The following is an 18,717-nucleotide window of genomic DNA, read 5'->3' as shown; positions in this document are numbered from 1 at the left end:
GATTTAGATTTTTTTTTATTTGAAACATTTATTTCATTCAAGAAAGAAGAAAACATACAAACAATATGACATTAAAACAAATATTCTTCAAACAGAATTAAAGGGAGCAGAAAGAAGACAAGTCTTATTATCTCTGCCCCTTTTTCAATCACAAACAAGGTCGTACTTAAAAACAACAATATAAACAAAAAATATACATATAGCAGCCAGCCACGCAAATGGTTACATACTGTTTGTCCTCAATTACAACTCAACCAATGCCATTTCCCACAATAAAAATAACCATAGTATGACAGTCGATCATAACTCAAATATTTTATATTTCCTCAACAGACTCATTTTAACCATTTTTTTTAAATACGATATCAGACTTGGATTCTTTAGTCTCTTTAGATTGTTCCATAAATTGACTCTTTTTACAGAAACACAACGTCCCATCATTTTAGTCCTGAATGAATGATGAGAGCGTAGGCGGTGCCCCGATAATCAGCCAATGAGATGAGAGCGTAGGCGGTGCCCCGATAATCAGCCAATGAGAGCGTGAAGCGTGAGAAGGCGTAACCAAGTGTAGTCTTGTTAGTCATGGAAAATGTTTCCCTCTCTCTGTCGCGCGAGCTATTCAAATCGAATTTCTGAACTTGCACCGACTTGACGCTTTACGTTATATGGAATTTCTTCCTTAATACGATGCAAAAACTTTACATAAATTCTTTATATTCAGTGGAATTTACGTAAAAGGAGGTTTACGTTATGCTAGGTAGTACTGTACTGTTTTCTGCACACTATTACTACTATTGCTGTATTTACAATGAGTTGATCGTTGTAGCCCATCAATCATGAATATGTGTCATTCCTGCAGGAGTTGCTGAGCCAAGTGAAGTCAAGTGCACTCTGCTACACCACACAGCACTCCAGGACCATTCAAAAGCTCCAATCCCAGTATAGAAACGTAAAATGCAACAAAATGCCATTCTGGACTTTCTTACAAAAGAATCTGAGAACATCAAAGACAGGAGTAGACCAAGGCCAAAACAGGGAGGGTTATAAACCTTGAAATAATGCTTGATAAGGTTTATACATTTGTTGATGTTCATACAGTTTGTTATACTATTTCTATTTCGTGATACATTTTCTATTTTCATAAATGTTCCAGTGCTGGTTGTAAGCTGTTATTTATTAGTTGTTTTGCAATAAATGTCACAGTTTGTAAAAATGTGTGCCTTTTGTTAAAAAAAAAAAGGTGTTGTGAAGTAGGTTATAAAACATTGAAATAATGTAGAAATGTATGCACCTTACAGTTATCACCTTTATAGTAGGAAACATTATGAACCATTTCATTATCTCATCTGTCTTAATCCAACAAAATGGATTAAAACGTGTAATAAAAGGTACTAATAAATGTTGTTTCCATTTTTCAAATAAACAAAATGTTGTTTCCATGCTCAAATAACGGTCAAGACAGGAATGAATATATAAATACTGGAAAAATTGTGACAAACGCTGATGCGACCAAGTTTTCTGACTTTCTTTGTTCAAGAAGGGATTTGTGTGTCTTTTCTGACTTGTATAAAAGGTTTTTACATGACAAAAACTTGGCACGGGTGTGTAAACTTCACCCTTTGGCTTCCAATTCAACAAAACCTAGCAACACTTTATCCACACTTTATCCTTGAAATGTAATGACTTACATTGTAATGCCTCTTGCGCGCGCACACGCACGCACACACACGACAGATGGTCTCTTTACACTGCTTTTTTCAATCAGCCTCAGCTACCTCAGGACACGAGGTTGTGACAAAGTTGCACCACTGAGATCTTTGTTTTAACCAATGTATTTTATTACTTTGTCAACAAAGTAAAACCAATCTTATTTAATTCAAACACCGGAAAAAAAACCCGTTTCTCCTCTACATGAAACAGCCATATTACCGTGATTTCTTTCATGATGGTGGCTGCTGGGTTATCCTTTCATAATCACCGGTCCAAGCTCGTTGAGTTGCTCTTTCATTCAAAGTGGCTAACATGCAGTCACAACCCCAGAGAGCTTTGCAAGGGGATTACACTGACTGAGAAAGGATTATCGCTTTGATAGCCTGCCCACTGCAACAAGTGGCCAATGAGAGGTCAGACGGGACAACACAATTAGTCAAGAATATCATTAACTACCCAATTTAAGAAAACTACACGTGCTGGTTCGGTTCAGACATCTACTGTATATCAACAAAAAAAGCAACACTAGTTTTTTCCCACCAATACAGTTACTACAGTACACATACTATGTGGCCTTTTATTGTAGCCAGTCTATGGCACACCAGTGCAATAATCAAGCTGTCTAATCAGCATCTTTATATAATTAATTATCAATGCTCAATATTTGACAGATAGGGTGAGATGAGTGAGCGTCACTGCCCAAGCTGCTCAGTATAAAATGGCGGACTCAAGTTGACAATAATAATAAAAAGAAGCAGCCTGGAATGTACAACGCTGACTATAAATGTACATTTTCACTTGTATGCTAATATTTGTACTTAAAACGTGACCAATACACTTAATAAATGTTTTACCAGCAAAACTCTGATTCTGGAAATGAAAAAAAAAAAAAGATTCCTAAAAGAAAATGAGAGATGGACTAGCATGGTAGAATGGATTCAGTGGTTAATAGCGCCTTAAAATGTTGCAGTACTTACCCCTTTTCTCTTATCTGCATTTACCTCCTCGGCAGCTTTCTGGTACCTAAAAACAACAAAAAAAAGTACTAAGCAATACCAATGAGCAGATGTCTTCTAAACCAATTCCCAACCACATCATCAGGTGTGCCATGGGAAATTATCTGATTTTACTTGGCTAGTGGTCCAAAAATGATTTACGACAAATGCATCTTTATTCATCTATCTCAGCCAGCAACACATACAGTATTGACTGATGCTCTTCCAGGGCAGAATGTACATAATTAACCTAAATAAGTCATGGTGGTGTCCGAAAGGTTTTTCTTATGTAAAATATGTTCCTTGGCTCAATAAACACCGGTCTAAACTATCATTTCATTGGTTAAATGCACATACAGTATCAATTAAATGGGGATGTTCGATAATATCGTCCGATACATAAAAATGAGATTGCGGTTCATATCGGTTATCCACTGAAACCAGCATTCAAATTAGATATAGGTATCAGCTGAGACTAGCATTAAAATGAGATACTGGTTATCAGCTTATACTGCCATAAAAATGAGATGTCGGTTCATATCGGTTATCGTCTGATAGCGGCATAAAAATTAGATCAGTTATCAGCTGATACTCGTTTAATGGTAATAGTAATGGTTTTACTTTATTTTGAACTGCATACAAGTTACATTGCAATACATCACAATTCACAGTTCCACATGTCCAAAAAGGAGTAGGAAGAAGCAAAGCTTATTCAATCCTACCTCCTCTCCGTTTCACATCAATTGCTAATAAATTTGTTCTAGTCCTGTTTCTAATCAGTGTAGATAAATTCTATAACATTCTTAATAAATATATAATAATGAAGTGGTTAATGGTTGACAGAAACATAGTTGGATGATGAGTGAGTACAGACAATGTAATACTTCAAGTGGTCCTAAGAAATGAAGAATAAGTAGTAATTGTATGTGCACAGTGGTTCTTCTTCGTTATACTTTGTAAACATCAAATGCTTGCACTGTTCTGTTCTTGAAACGGCTCATTTTAGTGTACTGTTTCAGTTCTTTACTCAATCCATCCCATAATTTGATTCCACATACTGATATGCTGAAGGTTTTTAAGCGTTGTTTGCGCATATAACCGTTTGTTAGTTTTAGTTAGTTAGTTATGTGTTTTTTTCCTCACCAAGCAATTTGCAATCCATGGTTGATTTCTTTTGCTTGTTAGATAATTCTCTTAATGGATAGTGCGTATCGTAGAACTTCATGTAAATATTTAAAAGGTTTTCTTCATCCGCATCATTTTCACTATGCACACACGCTCAATCTTTCTCTTGTTATAGCGTTCATTGTAAATTGTAAACACTGGAAGGTGGTCATTAATTAGCACACCACTAGTTGTGTTATTCTAAAAAAAATTAATACATTATCTAATTAGCGTGGCACAGTGATCCATTATTCTGCTTGGTCTGGTGATTTTCGGATATAGACTCATGCGGTACATTATATTTTGGCTGATGTCTGTGAAGGTTAATCCACTCCTCGAACATTTCGATACTTGACTTACGTGTTCTATATAAACAACGTAGTAAAACATTTTTACTTTTTTATTTACAGATTTCAATCATTAAGTATTCTAAAATGTTACCAACTGCAAATAAAAATTAAATATCAGTTATCAGCTGATACCGTCTTAAAAATGAGATGTCAGTTATCAGCTGATACTGGCATTTAAATGAGATAGCCCTTCACACTGGTTATCGGCTAATGCTGGCATAAAAATTAGATACCGATTATTGTCTGATACTGGCAAATGAGATATCGGTTCACAACGGTTATCAGCTGATACTGGCATTTTAAAAAATCGGCTCATGCTGGTATACCTGTAGTTTTTTTTTTTGCCAATGATGATATTAGCACACAAGTAACAAACACTGGTCTGAACTATTATTTAATTGTAGAAATGAATGCACATATTAATTAACTCATTTCAACCCAGCTATTTTTCAAAAGACAACCCTCTCAGTACCGGCCATTTTAGACAATTTTGACTGTTTCTTCAAGGCACACAGACTATTGTGTACTATGGCTATATGAACATGGAACCTACCAAAAGAAAGATTAGACTCTCGTCTCTCATCAGAAGAAAAAGGTTTGTTTCTACCTTTTTCCATTCTTGACTAACCAGCAGTAGAACATAGATAGGTTTCAGGAAAATATCAGTTCCCAGCAAGAGAAGGGAGAAAAACTGTTTTTTGTGAAAAGATACGTTTCAAGCATAACTTTCACTTTAACACGAATTTTTTGCTTTTGTGACAGCTCAAACATTTAAGCAACTATACCACAACATAAACAAACAATAATTGGTTGTTTTACATAAAAACAAGTTATTTACAAATATAACACCATTAACTATTTATAATTTTCACATTTGGAACTCAACTGTGTGTGTGCATGTGCGTAACCTGCACGCTACACTCCTCCATGCTCTTCCACTTCCTCCTTGCTGTTGACTGTGTTTTTACATGCAAATGATCCATGCTGGGCTCTTATCAAAATGCACTTCTGCCACCTTATGGCCGTTTTATGGCTTAAACCTGCTCTAAAAGTGACATCCATGAGTGTGCAGTTGCGTCATCACCTCTTTTTGCCTCTCGTGCAAAAAAAAATAAAAGACATATAAATACGTCTTTGGGATCAGGCGTTCGAGTTTATAAAAACGTATAAATACGTCTTCCGTATTGAATGAGTTAATAGGCATTTCAATAATATCGGGCAATAAATAACATTTAGATATCGGTTCATATTGGTTATTGGCTGAAATGGCATACAAATCAGATATTGGTTAACGGTTATCGGTTATAAAGATGAGATACCATTCATATCGGTATCGGGTTTTTTTTTTTTTTTCCTGACAATGATATCGGTGCACTGGTGATGACGTCGTGCTCCACACATCAACAAGCTAGCTTGCTAACTCAGCGTGTCCACAATGTGCAATTATTTCCAAGTTTGGCTTTCGGATTGTAAATATGAAATTTGCATATTCGCTAAATTTTTTTTAAGTGCATTTTTTTTTATCCTTGTGGTGTATTAGAGCAATATATCGGTGCTCTGTTGTATGTGTCTGTTACTGTATTTACTACTGCTTCCAGTAGAGGATGTTGTATACTCGTGTGAGAGTTGAAGACGTGTCCAGACGTGGCCACAACAGTCCTAACTGGTTAAGGGAGAACCAGACCTTTGTATTCTGTGTTGTGATTGGCTGTAGACCTATTGTCAATCAATCTCCTTACTGCCTGTTTCCTGTTGTATGATCGCTAGATGCCAGCTGATAGCCGCTAGCGATCATACATGTTGAATGAAGGCAGAAGTTACGTGGCTGCAGGGCACCTGGAATACTGTAAACTAATCTTCAGTTCATGGAGGACGACGAGGAGGAATATGTTTTAACAAGGACACAAAGACGCTACAGCCTAACAGCGCCAGGACAAGCCACGATCAGAAGAGTGAAATATGCGTGAGTCACTTAATTTCTTGTGTCCAATCTCATAGGTTGATCATTAAAATTCAAACAAACTTTTGAGAGAGTGTTTAAACAAGAAAGATATGTGATAAAATGTTAATGCCTGTCTGAGAAACGTGTATAAAGTGTACGGTGATGACTTTTACAGCCTTAAAACATATATAATAATTGTACAAAAACATAGCTGGCTATTTTGCAGATTTCACTTATTGCGGGCTATTTTGAGAACCTATCCTCAGTGATAAACGATGGAACACTGTATACATATATTTTCGATATCATCTTCTTTAAATACAATAACCCCACCGAGGAAGAATCACGCACGCCATCGGTGGAGATGTACTACATCGAATAGCATTTTACTAATTGTATTAGTCCACAGTGTCATACTTTGCACTTTATGTCCCACATAGAAATGTGTAGCTTCCCAAATGGTGTCATTACCAGCATGATTTAATCGGATTCATATTAATGTTATTAAGACTAACCTGTCTTACTTGCTGATAGTAGGAGGAAATGTTATTGCAGTTGAGTATTGCCCTTGATTTTTTTTGTGACTATTTTGTCGAGATAAAATATTTCAAATAAGTATGCCACATCATAACTTACATATTCTATACAGTATATTGAAGTATTTGTCTTATTTTGCACAAACAGTGTTTATTTGTGAAATGCATCCTGTGGCATTCTAGTAAAAGAAGCATTATGTATCCATTACACGACATTAGTTTGAGGGAAGAGCTGCTGCCAATATCAGTATCGGTAATGAAGTCCTGGGCAATATGGCTATAGCGGTTATCGGTAAGAAAGCCAATACTGAGCATGTCTATTAACTATCAGTGGTGGTTTTCCCTGCAGATTCCTCAAGCTTGATTCTTCATATTAGCGCATACAAAGGTCATTTTGGTGACTCACTTGGCGAAGCGCTCGGCAATGGCGTTGTTCCTCCCTCGCCCGCCGACCAGCGACAACTCCTTTGCCGTGACACGCAGCGACTGCGACACCCACGTCTGGCGACTGAACGGAGAAGGTTCCATCTCTGCAGATACCTCAATTCCTACACAACACAAACATCATCAGAGCACGTCACAAAATCTTTGCTGGAGTTCTGTGCTGCAGAAGTCTAAATAAACATAGTCAGTGTTATTTTGAATATTGCATTCCTGTAATTGTACGAGTTGAAACTTTCTGGATCAAACATCTAAGCTGTTATTTTGGAAAGGCCGGCACTTGCACTCACTGGTGGCTCATCACCGCACAGCACAAAACACACAGTCGCTGTTTAGCTTTAGTCTGACCCAGCTGTATTATAAGAGTGGCAGACAGATGATAACCCTCCATTACCTTTTCTGTGTTTACTGTAGTAGACTGCTTCTGGGAACAAGTCCCACAGCTGGTGTTCACACAGCGCTCTATAAATCATCAGTGAGGAGTCTGAAGAACTAGGAAAAGACATCAAGGCTCTAAAATGTATCAATAAAAGAGAGGTTTTTTTTTTTTTTTATTAGACCTTCATTCCCGTGAACATCATAACACTTTTTATACCAAGAATAAACCTCTGGATGCAGAAGCACTCCAATCTTGAATACTGTATTTTCTTGACTATAAGTCCAAAAATGCATCACAAAGAGGGGAAAAAAACATACACTCCTGATCAAAATCTTAAGACCAGTTGAAAAATTACTAGAATTTGCATTTTGCACCTTAATGAGGTTTTAAGTAGAGTTACAATATGCAAAAGAAAGAAGGGGGAGTGAGACAAAAAGCACTTTGAAAAAGTAATTTATTGAAAACAACAATTAAACTGAAATAGGCTGTTTATTAGCTGATCAAAAGTTTAAGACCATCGCTCAAAAAACAACAAAAAAACTCTCCAAACCAGAACAAAAAATGCTCTCAGTAGGACTCAGTAATGAGTAGATCCACCGTTCTTGTTAATCACTTCAAAAACTCGTTTGGGCATGCTTGCGAGTGTTTCCAGGAGGCTAGTGGGAACATTGCTCCAAGTGGTGAAGATGGCTTCACGAAAGGCGTCAACTGTCTGGAACTAACATCATTTTTATAAACTTCCCTTGCCATCCATCCCTATATGTTCTCTATGGGATTTAAATGAGGGGAACATGCAGGATGGTCCAAAAGAGTGATGTTATTCTCCCTGAAGAAGTCCTTGGTCAAGCGAGCATTGTGAACTGCAGCGTTGTCCTGTTGGAAAACCCAGCTGTTACCACACAGACGAGGGCCCTCAGTCATGAGGGATGCCCGCTGCAACATCTGCATGTAAGCAGCCACCGTTTGACGACCCTGCACCACCTGAAGCTCCAGTGTTCCACTGAATGAAAAAGCACCCCAGATCATGATGGACCCCCCCCACACTGTGCCGGGTAGAAAACATCTCAGGTGGGATGCCAGTAACATGGAAGCCATCTGGACCGTCAAGGTTACATTTTTTTCTCATCAGAGAATAAACCTTTTTTTCAACCTTTCAATGTCCCATGTTTGATGCTCCCTGGCAAAGTCTAAACGGGCAGTTTTGTGGCGCTGAAAAAGACGAGGTCTTTGAATTAGTTTTTTGTTTTTTAAACCCATTCCCCCAGATGCCGTCTGATGGTTATTGTGCTGCAGTCGGCACCTATAAAAGCCTTAATTTGGGTCAAAGACCACCGTGTGTCTTGATGGACAGCCAATCGGATCCTGCGGCTCAGCGCAGGTGTGATTTTTTGGCATGCTGAGAGAGGCCTTGCTTATGCAGCTCGACAATCCGACCACGTTCAAAAAGAGAAAGCTTCTTAGCTTTATCCATCAGGAGGGCATGACAGTGTGAATGCCTGACAGAAAATGACCATTTTGAGCAGATTTTGGCTTTTATAGCCTGTGGACTTAAACATTTGATCAGCTGGTAAACAACCTATTTCAGTTTTTTTGTTGTTGTTTAAATTACAAGTTCCAAAGTGCTTTTTGTCTCACTCCCCCTTCTTGCTTTTGCATATTGTATCTCTACTTAAAACCTCATTAAGATCCAAATGTGCAAAATGCAAATTCTAGCAATTTTTCAGGGGGTCTTAAGATTTTGATCAGGAGTGCATAGGTCGCACTGGACTTAAGACGCATTTATTTAAAAATCTATTTCACAAAATTCAAGTGCAAGAGCAGACACAGAATCTGGAAATGCAAGTTATTCAACTACACAATAGACACACAGAACGGGCTGAATAGGTGGCCACTATGTTAACGCAACACATTAACACTTATTCAGCTACACAGTACCATAAAAAACATACCTGGGAGGCTGAATAGGATAAATTAACATAACAAGCTAGGCAGTCCGACAAGGAAGTTACCGCTACGCAAGTTCACCAAGCTCCCGATCTCATTCCACATCACTGAATTACACAGGAGGAGTAGGCTATATAGTTTAGGGCTGCAACTAACGATTATTTTAATAAATTATTATTTTTTTTATTAATCAATGAATCGGATTTTAAAAAACACATTTTTGATTTCCGCCTCTTTATTCAGAAATAGAACATTTAAACTGACAGAGCAAATAAGTGCACAAACACCAGCTTCCCCCTTCAATATTCGGTTAAAATAATGTTAAATTTTTTTTTTATTGAATTTTTGTCAAATTGCTTCAGTAAAACAATAAATGTGCACAAAAATACAATCATGATCATTTTCTTAGTCGATTAATTTGAAGCTTTTTGTTTCAATGAATGGAGTAATCGGTTAGGCCATAGACGGACCAAATTAATATGAAGCAAACACCTACAGTTAGTGATTATGTCTACAACATATCAGAAAAGAGCCAAAAATGTCCATCACTGTTTTCCTAAGTCAAAGCTGACAGGTGTGAATATCTTGTTTTGGCTAAAACACAAAGGTAACAGGTCTGCTTTCATGGATGACTACGGAAATTTTAAAATATTCACATTTGAGAGGCTGAAATCAAGAGGATATTTACATATTTAAATAAAAAAATGATTAATTGATTACAAAAAAGTTGTCGATTAATTGAGTAATTGATTAACCATTGATAATGGATTAACTGTGGATTAACCTAAAGCGCCCTCTGGCGGCTGTTGCGAATAATGTTCACTCCTTGGCTCATGTCAGTCATTATGAATTACCATTTAAAAACATGTTAACTTACATACACTCCGAGTCAAAAGTTTGGAGACACTTTGTCATGTTATTAAATGAGAAAGTGTCTCTAAACTTTTGCCTAGTAGTGTATATGTTTTGATATATATGTCGCACCTGACTATAAGTCACAAAACCAACCAAACTATGAAAGAGTACAACTTATAGTCCAAAAGTTATGGTACAGGAGTTCTCAATTGGTCCCATGGTCATTAAATGATGCGCCACTTTAAAAGAGGTAAAAACGTACTAATTTACGGTATTTTTATTTTATAAAATAGCCTTCAAAAACGTGCATTTTTTATTTTTTTTGGCTGCAACTAACGATTATTTTCTAAGTTGTTTAATCTGAAGTTTGTTGTTCTGATTAACTGAGGAAAAGCTCTAGACCGGTGGTGATGAAGGTGTGGGTCGGGACCCAAAAGTGGGTTGCGCATCCATTCTGGGTGGGTCGGAGACAGCAAGTCTAAAATTATATGACAATATGTAATATAAAACTAATGTCTGACTTATTTTAAAGTAAAATTGAGCAGTCTTTTAGTCATCTCCCTCCTTCGTATATGTACATTGCACATTTGTAAGTGAAATAACTGATTTTGTGGTCTTCTTGATATTTAATTTTACTTTATGCATTATTTACATGCATGCCATTCTTCCTCATTTCCTTGGTTTCACATAATTAAAGGGTACAAAATATAAATAAATAAACAAATGATGGCATAAATACATAAATATAAAGTAAAAATGACAAAGAAAAGTGTAAAAAAATAATACAAATAAAAAATGACTTAAAAGTGTCAAAGAATAACAAAAATAAATGACAATAAAAATGACAAATAAAAGTGTAAAAAATAATAATAATGACTGAAGTAAAAATGTAAAAAAATACAAATAGAAAAGACTTGAATAAAAGCATAAAAATTAATAAATAAATAAAAATAAATACAAAAGACAAATAAAAATGCAAAAAAATACTAAAAACAAAAATGGCTTAAATAAAAGTGGGTCGCAAATAATGACCATTACAAAATGTGGGTCCCAGGTTGAGACCATTCCAGGACCCCTGCCCTAGATGGACCAAATCAATATACAAGCAAACATAAACAGTTAGTGGTTTGGTTCAGATCAAAAAAGAGCCAAAAATGTCCATCACTGTTTTCCAAACTCAAAGCTGAAGTGTGTGAATATCTTATTTTGCCTATAGAACGCACAGATAATACCGGTAGGTCTGTTTTCATGGATGACTAAGGAAATTAAAAAATATTCACATTTGAGAAGTTGAAATCAGAGGATATTTACATTTTAAAATCAAAAACAATGAATCGAATACCAAAGTAGTGGTTGATTAATTGGACACTGTAATCAATTAACTGTTGCATCTGTACATCTTTCTACAAGAAAAATACACTCAATTACATGTACCAAATGCATTTCGGAGCACAATATTAATAGGAGCATATCTGAAACAGAATTTACTGCGATGTAGCACAGCGATGTAGCGATGTAGCACAGCGACAGCATGTACAAGACAGGTACATATTTCTGTCGTGGCTGCTCAGTACAATAATAAAAGAAGAAACAAACCACAGAGCTGACTTTTAGGAAGATTGTTTTTTTTCATTTCATGAATTGTGTTGATTATCCTGACTACCGAGGAGTTACCTTCTTTTACACGGACAGGGCCGTCAAGAATGTGAAAATGTGACTTGCCTGTACAGTTAATAAAGGTTTGATCACAGCAACATAAATGATCATGATTTCCTGTGTGAAAAATCTGTGCAATATGAAGAATTTAGAGTTTGAGCGGGGTTTTTCTACCTTTGAGGTTCCGCTCTACTTCAAACCCCACAAGGTAGTGGCAATGCGCCAGTCATCTATGTAAACAAAGCAAAGCGGCGTAAGTGTTTTATTGCTTTTATAAGTTCACTGTGCAATATCCACCGCCAGGCACTGATTGTCTCAATCACTGGGTCTTTCGCTCTTACATAATCACTCAGATGGTGACCGTGACTGTGTGGACTTCGGACATGCGAATTGAAACAAACCGCTGGCTTGAAACATTTATGATGTCGCTTGCACTCTTGCCAATGTGAATGAACAATTTATGATTTTATGTGATAATTTCCCCGCTGAAACACCTGTTTGAGTGTTTATATTGGGTGTGTGAATATAGGTGAGAATTGAATTGAGCCAGTAACGATCCAAAGATGATACTGTGGTGAGGTTTTTTTCCTGTTGGAATTAACTGAAATTATGATAAGAGAATAGGGTGTGTACACACAATGGACCTTGTGTGAAGTCATGACCACAGCTTATGTCGCATTGAAACTGGGACACCTTACTTCCTTTTGGATTCAGGTCTGATGGCACGACATTAAACAATAAATACAGAAACGTCATCACTTTGCATTAGTGCAAGGTGTAAAGCCTAAAAAACCTTTATGTGCATTTAAAAACAAAGCTTTGTTTTGTTATTAGTATCAACATTCCAACATCTTCTCTTTACATTCTGCCTTTCAGCTCTATTTAGCCATTTTTACATGGCTTTTTTTTGTTGTTTAATTTTATTTCTACAATATGCCGAGGACCAATAAAAAACAAGCTGCGGGCTGCAAGCAAATGGCCCCCAGCCCGCATTTTGGACACCACTGCTTTCGCCTTTAAACCCACTTTCAACCACAACACCTTCACATTCAGATCCAGAATGACTCATAAGTCACCAGGAGTGTGCACTTCTTCATGCATAATAAGGACATTGAAGATTAGAAAACAATAGATGTGTATTGAAAGGCAGGACAGAAGAACTGGAGAAGCCTGCTTAGACTGGCCCTACATACTGTATGTAATTCACTTACATTTGTATATCAAAAGTGATGATAAACAGCTTTAAACTGTTGTAAATGTAATGTTAATCCACAAAATACCATTTAATATTTTCATTTATGAGCTCAACGTCATTTAGAGAGACAGACAGGTTTGTGGTTCATCTCTAAGGAGTGACACCGCGGTAAACTAGCTGACGAAAACGAGCAAATTCACGACAAGATATGACACATAGTATTCATATTTAACCGTTTGGTGTGTTTTTATGGCATAGCTTCGACAGCTGTCTTACCTGTGCTTACTTCCGTGGAGTTCTGAGGAAACTTGGAGACACCTGACACTAGCTGCCGCCTGGTGCATAGTTGCCAGATACTGCCAATCCTTTCACGTCATCCTGCTCTTCGCTCAGGTAAATCCTGTTGGCAGTCAGGATTTTTTTGTCATATGGGTTAGGGTAGTAACGAAGTAAATAAGTATTTAACATACTGTATCACTGTATAAAACCGATGACAACAATAAAACATGTTTTGTGAGTTGAATACCTTTATGACAGCGTTGTTTTTAAAAATTATTTTACCTTGATAGAAAGTAAAGGTGTGCCTAACGGTCATTTTATGCGTTTCAATTATGACCTCTGTCAGCTATTTGTTTGGTGCAATTTACTCAAATTCATAATTTAATTTAAAATCGAAAAACGTTCAACCTGGCAACATGATCCCTGTGCGGCCTAAAGGAGGCGGAGCGAAATGAAAGGTCTCACAGGAGTGGAGGAGCCAGGTCATGTGACTTTATGCACCAATGACCTTTGGTGTTACGTTACTTGTACCTGGCTAGCTTTTGTTTTCTGCGCCCACACGTCCACTTATTTTGTTTACTTAGTAAAGGAGACGAATGTTCATTTCTTTAGGGGTAGAGCAGCAATTAGAAGGAAAGGGTTGTTTGTGTCATAGATTGCAGGGCATGTCTAGTTAGGAGTGTTTTAATTAAGCATTCTAACACATCATTGTTGGTCAGCCATTTTGATTTCTTGTTATACGTGTAGCGAAAATACCATTAGAGCAGGGACCCTATGGCTCTGGGGCCAGATATGGCTCTTTTTATGACTGCAGACATTTTTAATACAATGAAATGTATTTATTTAAAAACAAATTTCACTGATATTTCACAGAAATCACATTGTTAACAAATAATGTTCAAAATATAAAACTTTCTTATTATTAAAAAGAATAAATCCAGAGTTTGGAGTTTGGAGAGTTTTTTGTTATTTTTTTGAGCGATTGTCTTGATCAGCTGATAAACAACCAGTTTAGTTGTTGTTTTCAATAAACTACTTTTTCAATGTGCTTTTTGTCTCACTCCCCATTCTTGCTTTTGCATATTGTAGCTCTACTTAAAACCTCATTAAGATCCAAATGTGCAAAATGCTAATTCTAGCAATTTTTCAACTGGTCTTAAGATTTTGATCAGGAGTGTACATTTTAAAATACAGTATGTGGCCAAAAAGGTTCCTGACCCCTGCATTGGAGGCACGGTGACGAGAGGGTTCACGTGTATGTGTTTTCTATTCACAAACAATAAAAATACCAGCTTGTGGTGTCTGTCAGGTTTTTTTTTTTTACTTTACAATGAAATATTTTAAAGTCAGGCCTTCATTCAGTAAATTCAAAGTATTCTGATTTCCCAGTAGCCACGAATGCAGCAATTGTAAGCATTCAGTCAGATTGCTCAGATGTCATCAGGGATGCTCCTCACAGCTAATACTTGGTATCTTGGGATTCCTTTGACATGCTGTGATTAGTGATGGGCGATACTCATAAAGTTCAGAACAAATCAAAAGTAGAAATAGCAGAATTGTCTTAAAAATCAATGTTTATTATTCTCTAAATGCAAGAGCATTGTTGTTGTGCTTCAGATGGGCTGTTAAGATGAAGGAGTTTAGGTTTAAGGGGTTGTTGTGCTGAGTGCCCCTCGTCTCCCTCCTCTTCCTCCATCTGTGTCTCTTCTGGTAGGGGTGGGCGATACTGTATATTTCATCGATTCGATATCAAGTAATTTCAAGGCCATCATTACTGATACCAATATTTTTTACTTGAAATGTTTCAAGTTCCTTGAATGATTATGTGATTTTGCCTTTAATTTGGTGATCATGATTATAATTAGATTAAAACACAGGACAACATTGCGGCCTTTTGTCATTACATTATGCCTGATTTACTCTAGTTTTCTATTTTTGCTGTTTTTAACATTATTAAAATATATATTTTAAGTAATGATATTTCTACAATATGATGCGGGCAAATAAAAAAAGAGCTGCAGAACAAAACTGCTCCACGAGCTGTACTTTGGCAACCCCTGTAATGTAGACAAAACAAAAAATGTTTTAATCAACAAACTTACTTGTGACCAATTTAACAATTCATAAATAATATATGATAATGAAATAAAATAATATAAAAAATACTAATGCCTCTCATTCTTTAGCACTTTTGCCCCCAAACCTCTGGTGTCCAAAAACTTATTCTCTGACTTTGTAATCCATATGACAACATATAAATATAAAATAACAATATGAACAACGAAAACACAGATATTACTGAAAATGAAAATAGGAAATAACCGAAAAATATCACTTTCGACTTGCTCGTATCAATCCGATACAAACGCGACCCTTAGTATCAACAAGATCGATATTTGTATCGATCCGCCCACTCTATCTTCCAGTCGCGCCTCGATCTGCCGCAAGGTTTCCCCCCTCCCACGGAAAAACATAAAAACGCTTTAAAATGATGTACAAATGCTTCCCTCGCGTTTAGGCAGCCGTTTGAATCGACATTGGCCATCGAGTGGTTGAAGAAGATGCGCCTTTTGTGCTGGTTTGAGGGGGCTGCTGTTGCTGCTGCGTGGGGGAGTGGGTCGGTACATCCTGTGGCGTTTCCTGTGTTTGTAAACTAGACGCTCTCGGAAAAAAACGTCGGGCGATCGAAGCTACGAGGTAAAAAGCACCATCATTCCATTCTTCTTTCTGTGTGGTTATTTTTGGAGGCTTTCTTTACCAGGTGGTATTCAGTTCTAGACGCCCACGCACAGACTCAAACGGCGGGAGACACTTAGACGACATTTTAGCTTCGATGTTAGCCCGAGCTAGCTAATGTTAGCTCGGATGGGGGAGGCTGCACGACGGCCATTATGAACGTCTTTATCGCTCTGTCTAGTCTTGAGCGAGTCGCGCTTTGTCTTTCACGACTCACGCAGAGAACCACATCATTTAACCAAATCTTCTCGATGGATGTGCTCTAGTTGCTGTATGTAATCGACATGAAAATGGATTAATATGGTGTTTAACATTGGAGTGGGCGAGGGCGCTACCGAGCAGCTTGCTAAAGGCTACTTGATGCTAGCTTAGCGTCAGGCTTGGTTGAACCGCGAAGGCCTGGCCAGCCAAAAGAAAAATATCAACTTATTTTGTTTTTAAGTAAAAGCTGCTAACAAAGGTAAGGAAAATCTTTACATAAGATACTGTATAATGTCGGATATTTCGTGAGGCAAGGTCATGTCAGCCGTGTAATTACATAGTGGTAACAACGTTGGCTAATCAAAGCTAATGTAGCTTTCACATTGAAATATGTCTTCTTTTTTTTTACTTTGCTCGTGATATCGTAACCGATTACAAGAAAACGGGGACGAGAAATGAGATTGAACATGTAAGATCAGTACCATTGGCATTATTATACATCAGGTCTGGTGAATTAGTTCCCTTGTTAAATCGCTGTTGACATCGAAATAATTTTTTCATTATTATAATCGTACTAGTCAAAAGTTTATACTTCGGTATATACATGTTTTCAAACAAAACAGCCTTGTTATTATCGTCACATTAATAACTAAGACGCACTTCCGAGCTTTTCCACATGAATCCTGTATCATAACTCATGTCAAACTGTCCCATTCTATATATATGTTGTCAGTTATTACCATGTATATCTGTTTTTGTCTGTAGACCACAAATATACAGGGTATGATTATTGATGCCCTACAAACCAGTAAGTTAATGTCAAGTGTAACTGATTGTAGAATTACTTCTTAGTAGGACTCATTTTGACAGGTTAGCCTGTTTTTGCCAAACATATTCATATATAGGTTCCTTAAATAATTTAGATACAAGGATCAGGAATAAAATAAGAAACGATACATTTTACACAGAGCAGGGGCGTCCAAAATGTGTCCCACAGCTATATTTTAATTGAAAATTAGAAAAATAAGCACAACATTTTAGCTTTGCGTAATAGGGGGACATAGTAAGTTAGTGTATTGACTCGTAATATATCTCAATAATGAATCAATTTTATTTTTAGAATATGCCGAGATCCAATAAAAAACGAGCGGCGGCCACCGGGCCGCACTTTGGACACCCCCGCCTCAAATGGAGTACATGTACCTGGTGATGCTGTGATGCCATGTCTGTCTATTTCATCCACATCCTCCTCTTCTTCAGTTTTAATGCTAGATGAGTGAGGTGGGTGTGGCTTCCCACCAGCCTGACCATCCTGACTGACTGACGGATCCCTGGATGACCTTGCCCCCACCCCTGTCCCTGCGCTCACACACACCGTTACCACAGCAATGTCACATCTGCCCAGCAGCTCAGTCCGCGACCATATGAAATGGGTTTGTTTTTGTTTTAGAACACCAACGTGGTTGCACATAACTCTGAATTGCCAGTCTTGTGTCACTCAGGATGTTGTCTGATAAGATAAACAGCAGCTTGTTCAAAGACCTTTGAGAGAAGGTCATTTCATCTAGATGTTGTCACCTCCCCAGGCGGGTCTGCTAGGCTGTGAAGCGGTGCTGTCCAGCATGGCCCTGATGCAGGCCAGCACAATGGCGGCTCCACCCAAGAAGATGATGGCTCCTCTTGGCCACGCACCGCCACAGAGGGAGGGACCTGACCGTGCTCCTCAGAGTCACATGATCCTCCCATCTGGCATGAGCTGTCCACCACTGGTTAGGACTCACTGGGATTGGCACTTTTTTAATGCTACCTTTGGCATACTTTTCAGCCTGCATGCACATTTATGAACAGCTTAGAGACCTTGTGTGTTTGTAATATGTTTTGTTACAAACAAAGCAGCTACTTTTTCAGTAATGCTCTGCTCTGTGTGTGTATATGTTAGCTGATCCGGAAGGAAGGCGACTTCCAAGCGCCGCGCCTGCTGGATGAGAAGGACATGAGGACCAGCGAGGACATGCAGCAGAAAAAAAAGAACAGGAAATCAGTGACGCCCTGTAAAGTGAGAGAACAAGAGGGAAGGGGAGGGAAGGTCAGTGGCTGTGATCGCAAAACAGGGAAGGGTCTCCGCGTGTTCCTTGTATCAGCGGAAAGCTGGTAGGGTGCCAAAAAAAATGGTGGAACTTGAGTGAAAAAGCACTCCTCTTGGGGCTCTCCCTAGTCTGCACATTTGTTTGTGTGTGTGGGGGTGGGGGCAGGAGCGCAAGGAAAATGTGGAGGGGGGTGGAGGATCTCGAGAGGAAAGCTGGGGGGGAGGGGAGCAGGGCGAAGCGGTGCACA

The 18,717-nt window shown here is 37.9% G+C and overlaps 2 protein-coding genes across 39 annotated transcripts in view; one reads left to right on the top strand and one right to left on the bottom strand.

Annotated features, from left to right (window-relative positions):
- LOC129187060 (LIM domain and actin-binding protein 1-like) overlaps positions 1-13,507 on the bottom strand; it is a 33,545-nt gene extending 20,038 nt beyond the window's left edge. The window contains exons 1-4 of one of the 5 annotated variants that reach the window (XM_054785984.1): positions 13,444-13,491; positions 7,533-7,630; positions 7,104-7,245; positions 2,688-2,733 (exon numbers count right to left, since the gene is read on the bottom strand). In XM_054785984.1, coding sequence (XP_054641959.1) covers positions 2,688-2,733; positions 7,104-7,245; positions 7,533-7,611 — 267 coding nt within the window. In that variant the 5' untranslated portion in view covers positions 7,612-7,630; positions 13,444-13,491. Of the gene's footprint in view, positions 1-1,929; positions 2,590-2,687; positions 2,734-7,103; positions 7,246-7,532; positions 7,931-13,443 lie in introns of those variants that run through there. The other 4 variants (XM_054785985.1, XM_054785983.1, XM_054785982.1 and 1 more) reach the window with 4 other exon arrangements.
- Positions 13,508-15,861: 2,354 nt separating this feature from the next.
- znf740a (zinc finger protein 740a) overlaps positions 15,862-18,717 on the top strand; it is a 28,668-nt gene continuing 25,812 nt past the window's right edge. For 30 of the 34 annotated variants that reach the window (XM_054784313.1, XM_054784306.1, XM_054784298.1 and 27 more), the window contains exons 1-4: positions 15,862-16,143; positions 17,644-17,816; positions 17,970-18,152; positions 18,323-18,469. In XM_054784313.1, the coding sequence (XP_054640288.1) occupies positions 17,772-17,816; positions 17,970-18,152; positions 18,323-18,469 (375 nt within the window). In that variant the 5' untranslated portion in view covers positions 15,862-16,143; positions 17,644-17,771. The other 4 variants (XM_054784291.1, XM_054784279.1, XM_054784278.1 and 1 more) reach the window with 3 other exon arrangements.

Source organism: Dunckerocampus dactyliophorus, chromosome 8 (genome assembly GCF_027744805.1).
Source record: "Dunckerocampus dactyliophorus isolate RoL2022-P2 chromosome 8, RoL_Ddac_1.1, whole genome shotgun sequence".
NCBI classification, from domain to species: domain Eukaryota; kingdom Metazoa; phylum Chordata; class Actinopteri; order Syngnathiformes; family Syngnathidae; genus Dunckerocampus; species Dunckerocampus dactyliophorus.
The sequence above is the reverse complement of the archived record's forward strand: the minus strand, read 5'-3'. Positions and strand labels throughout refer to the sequence as shown.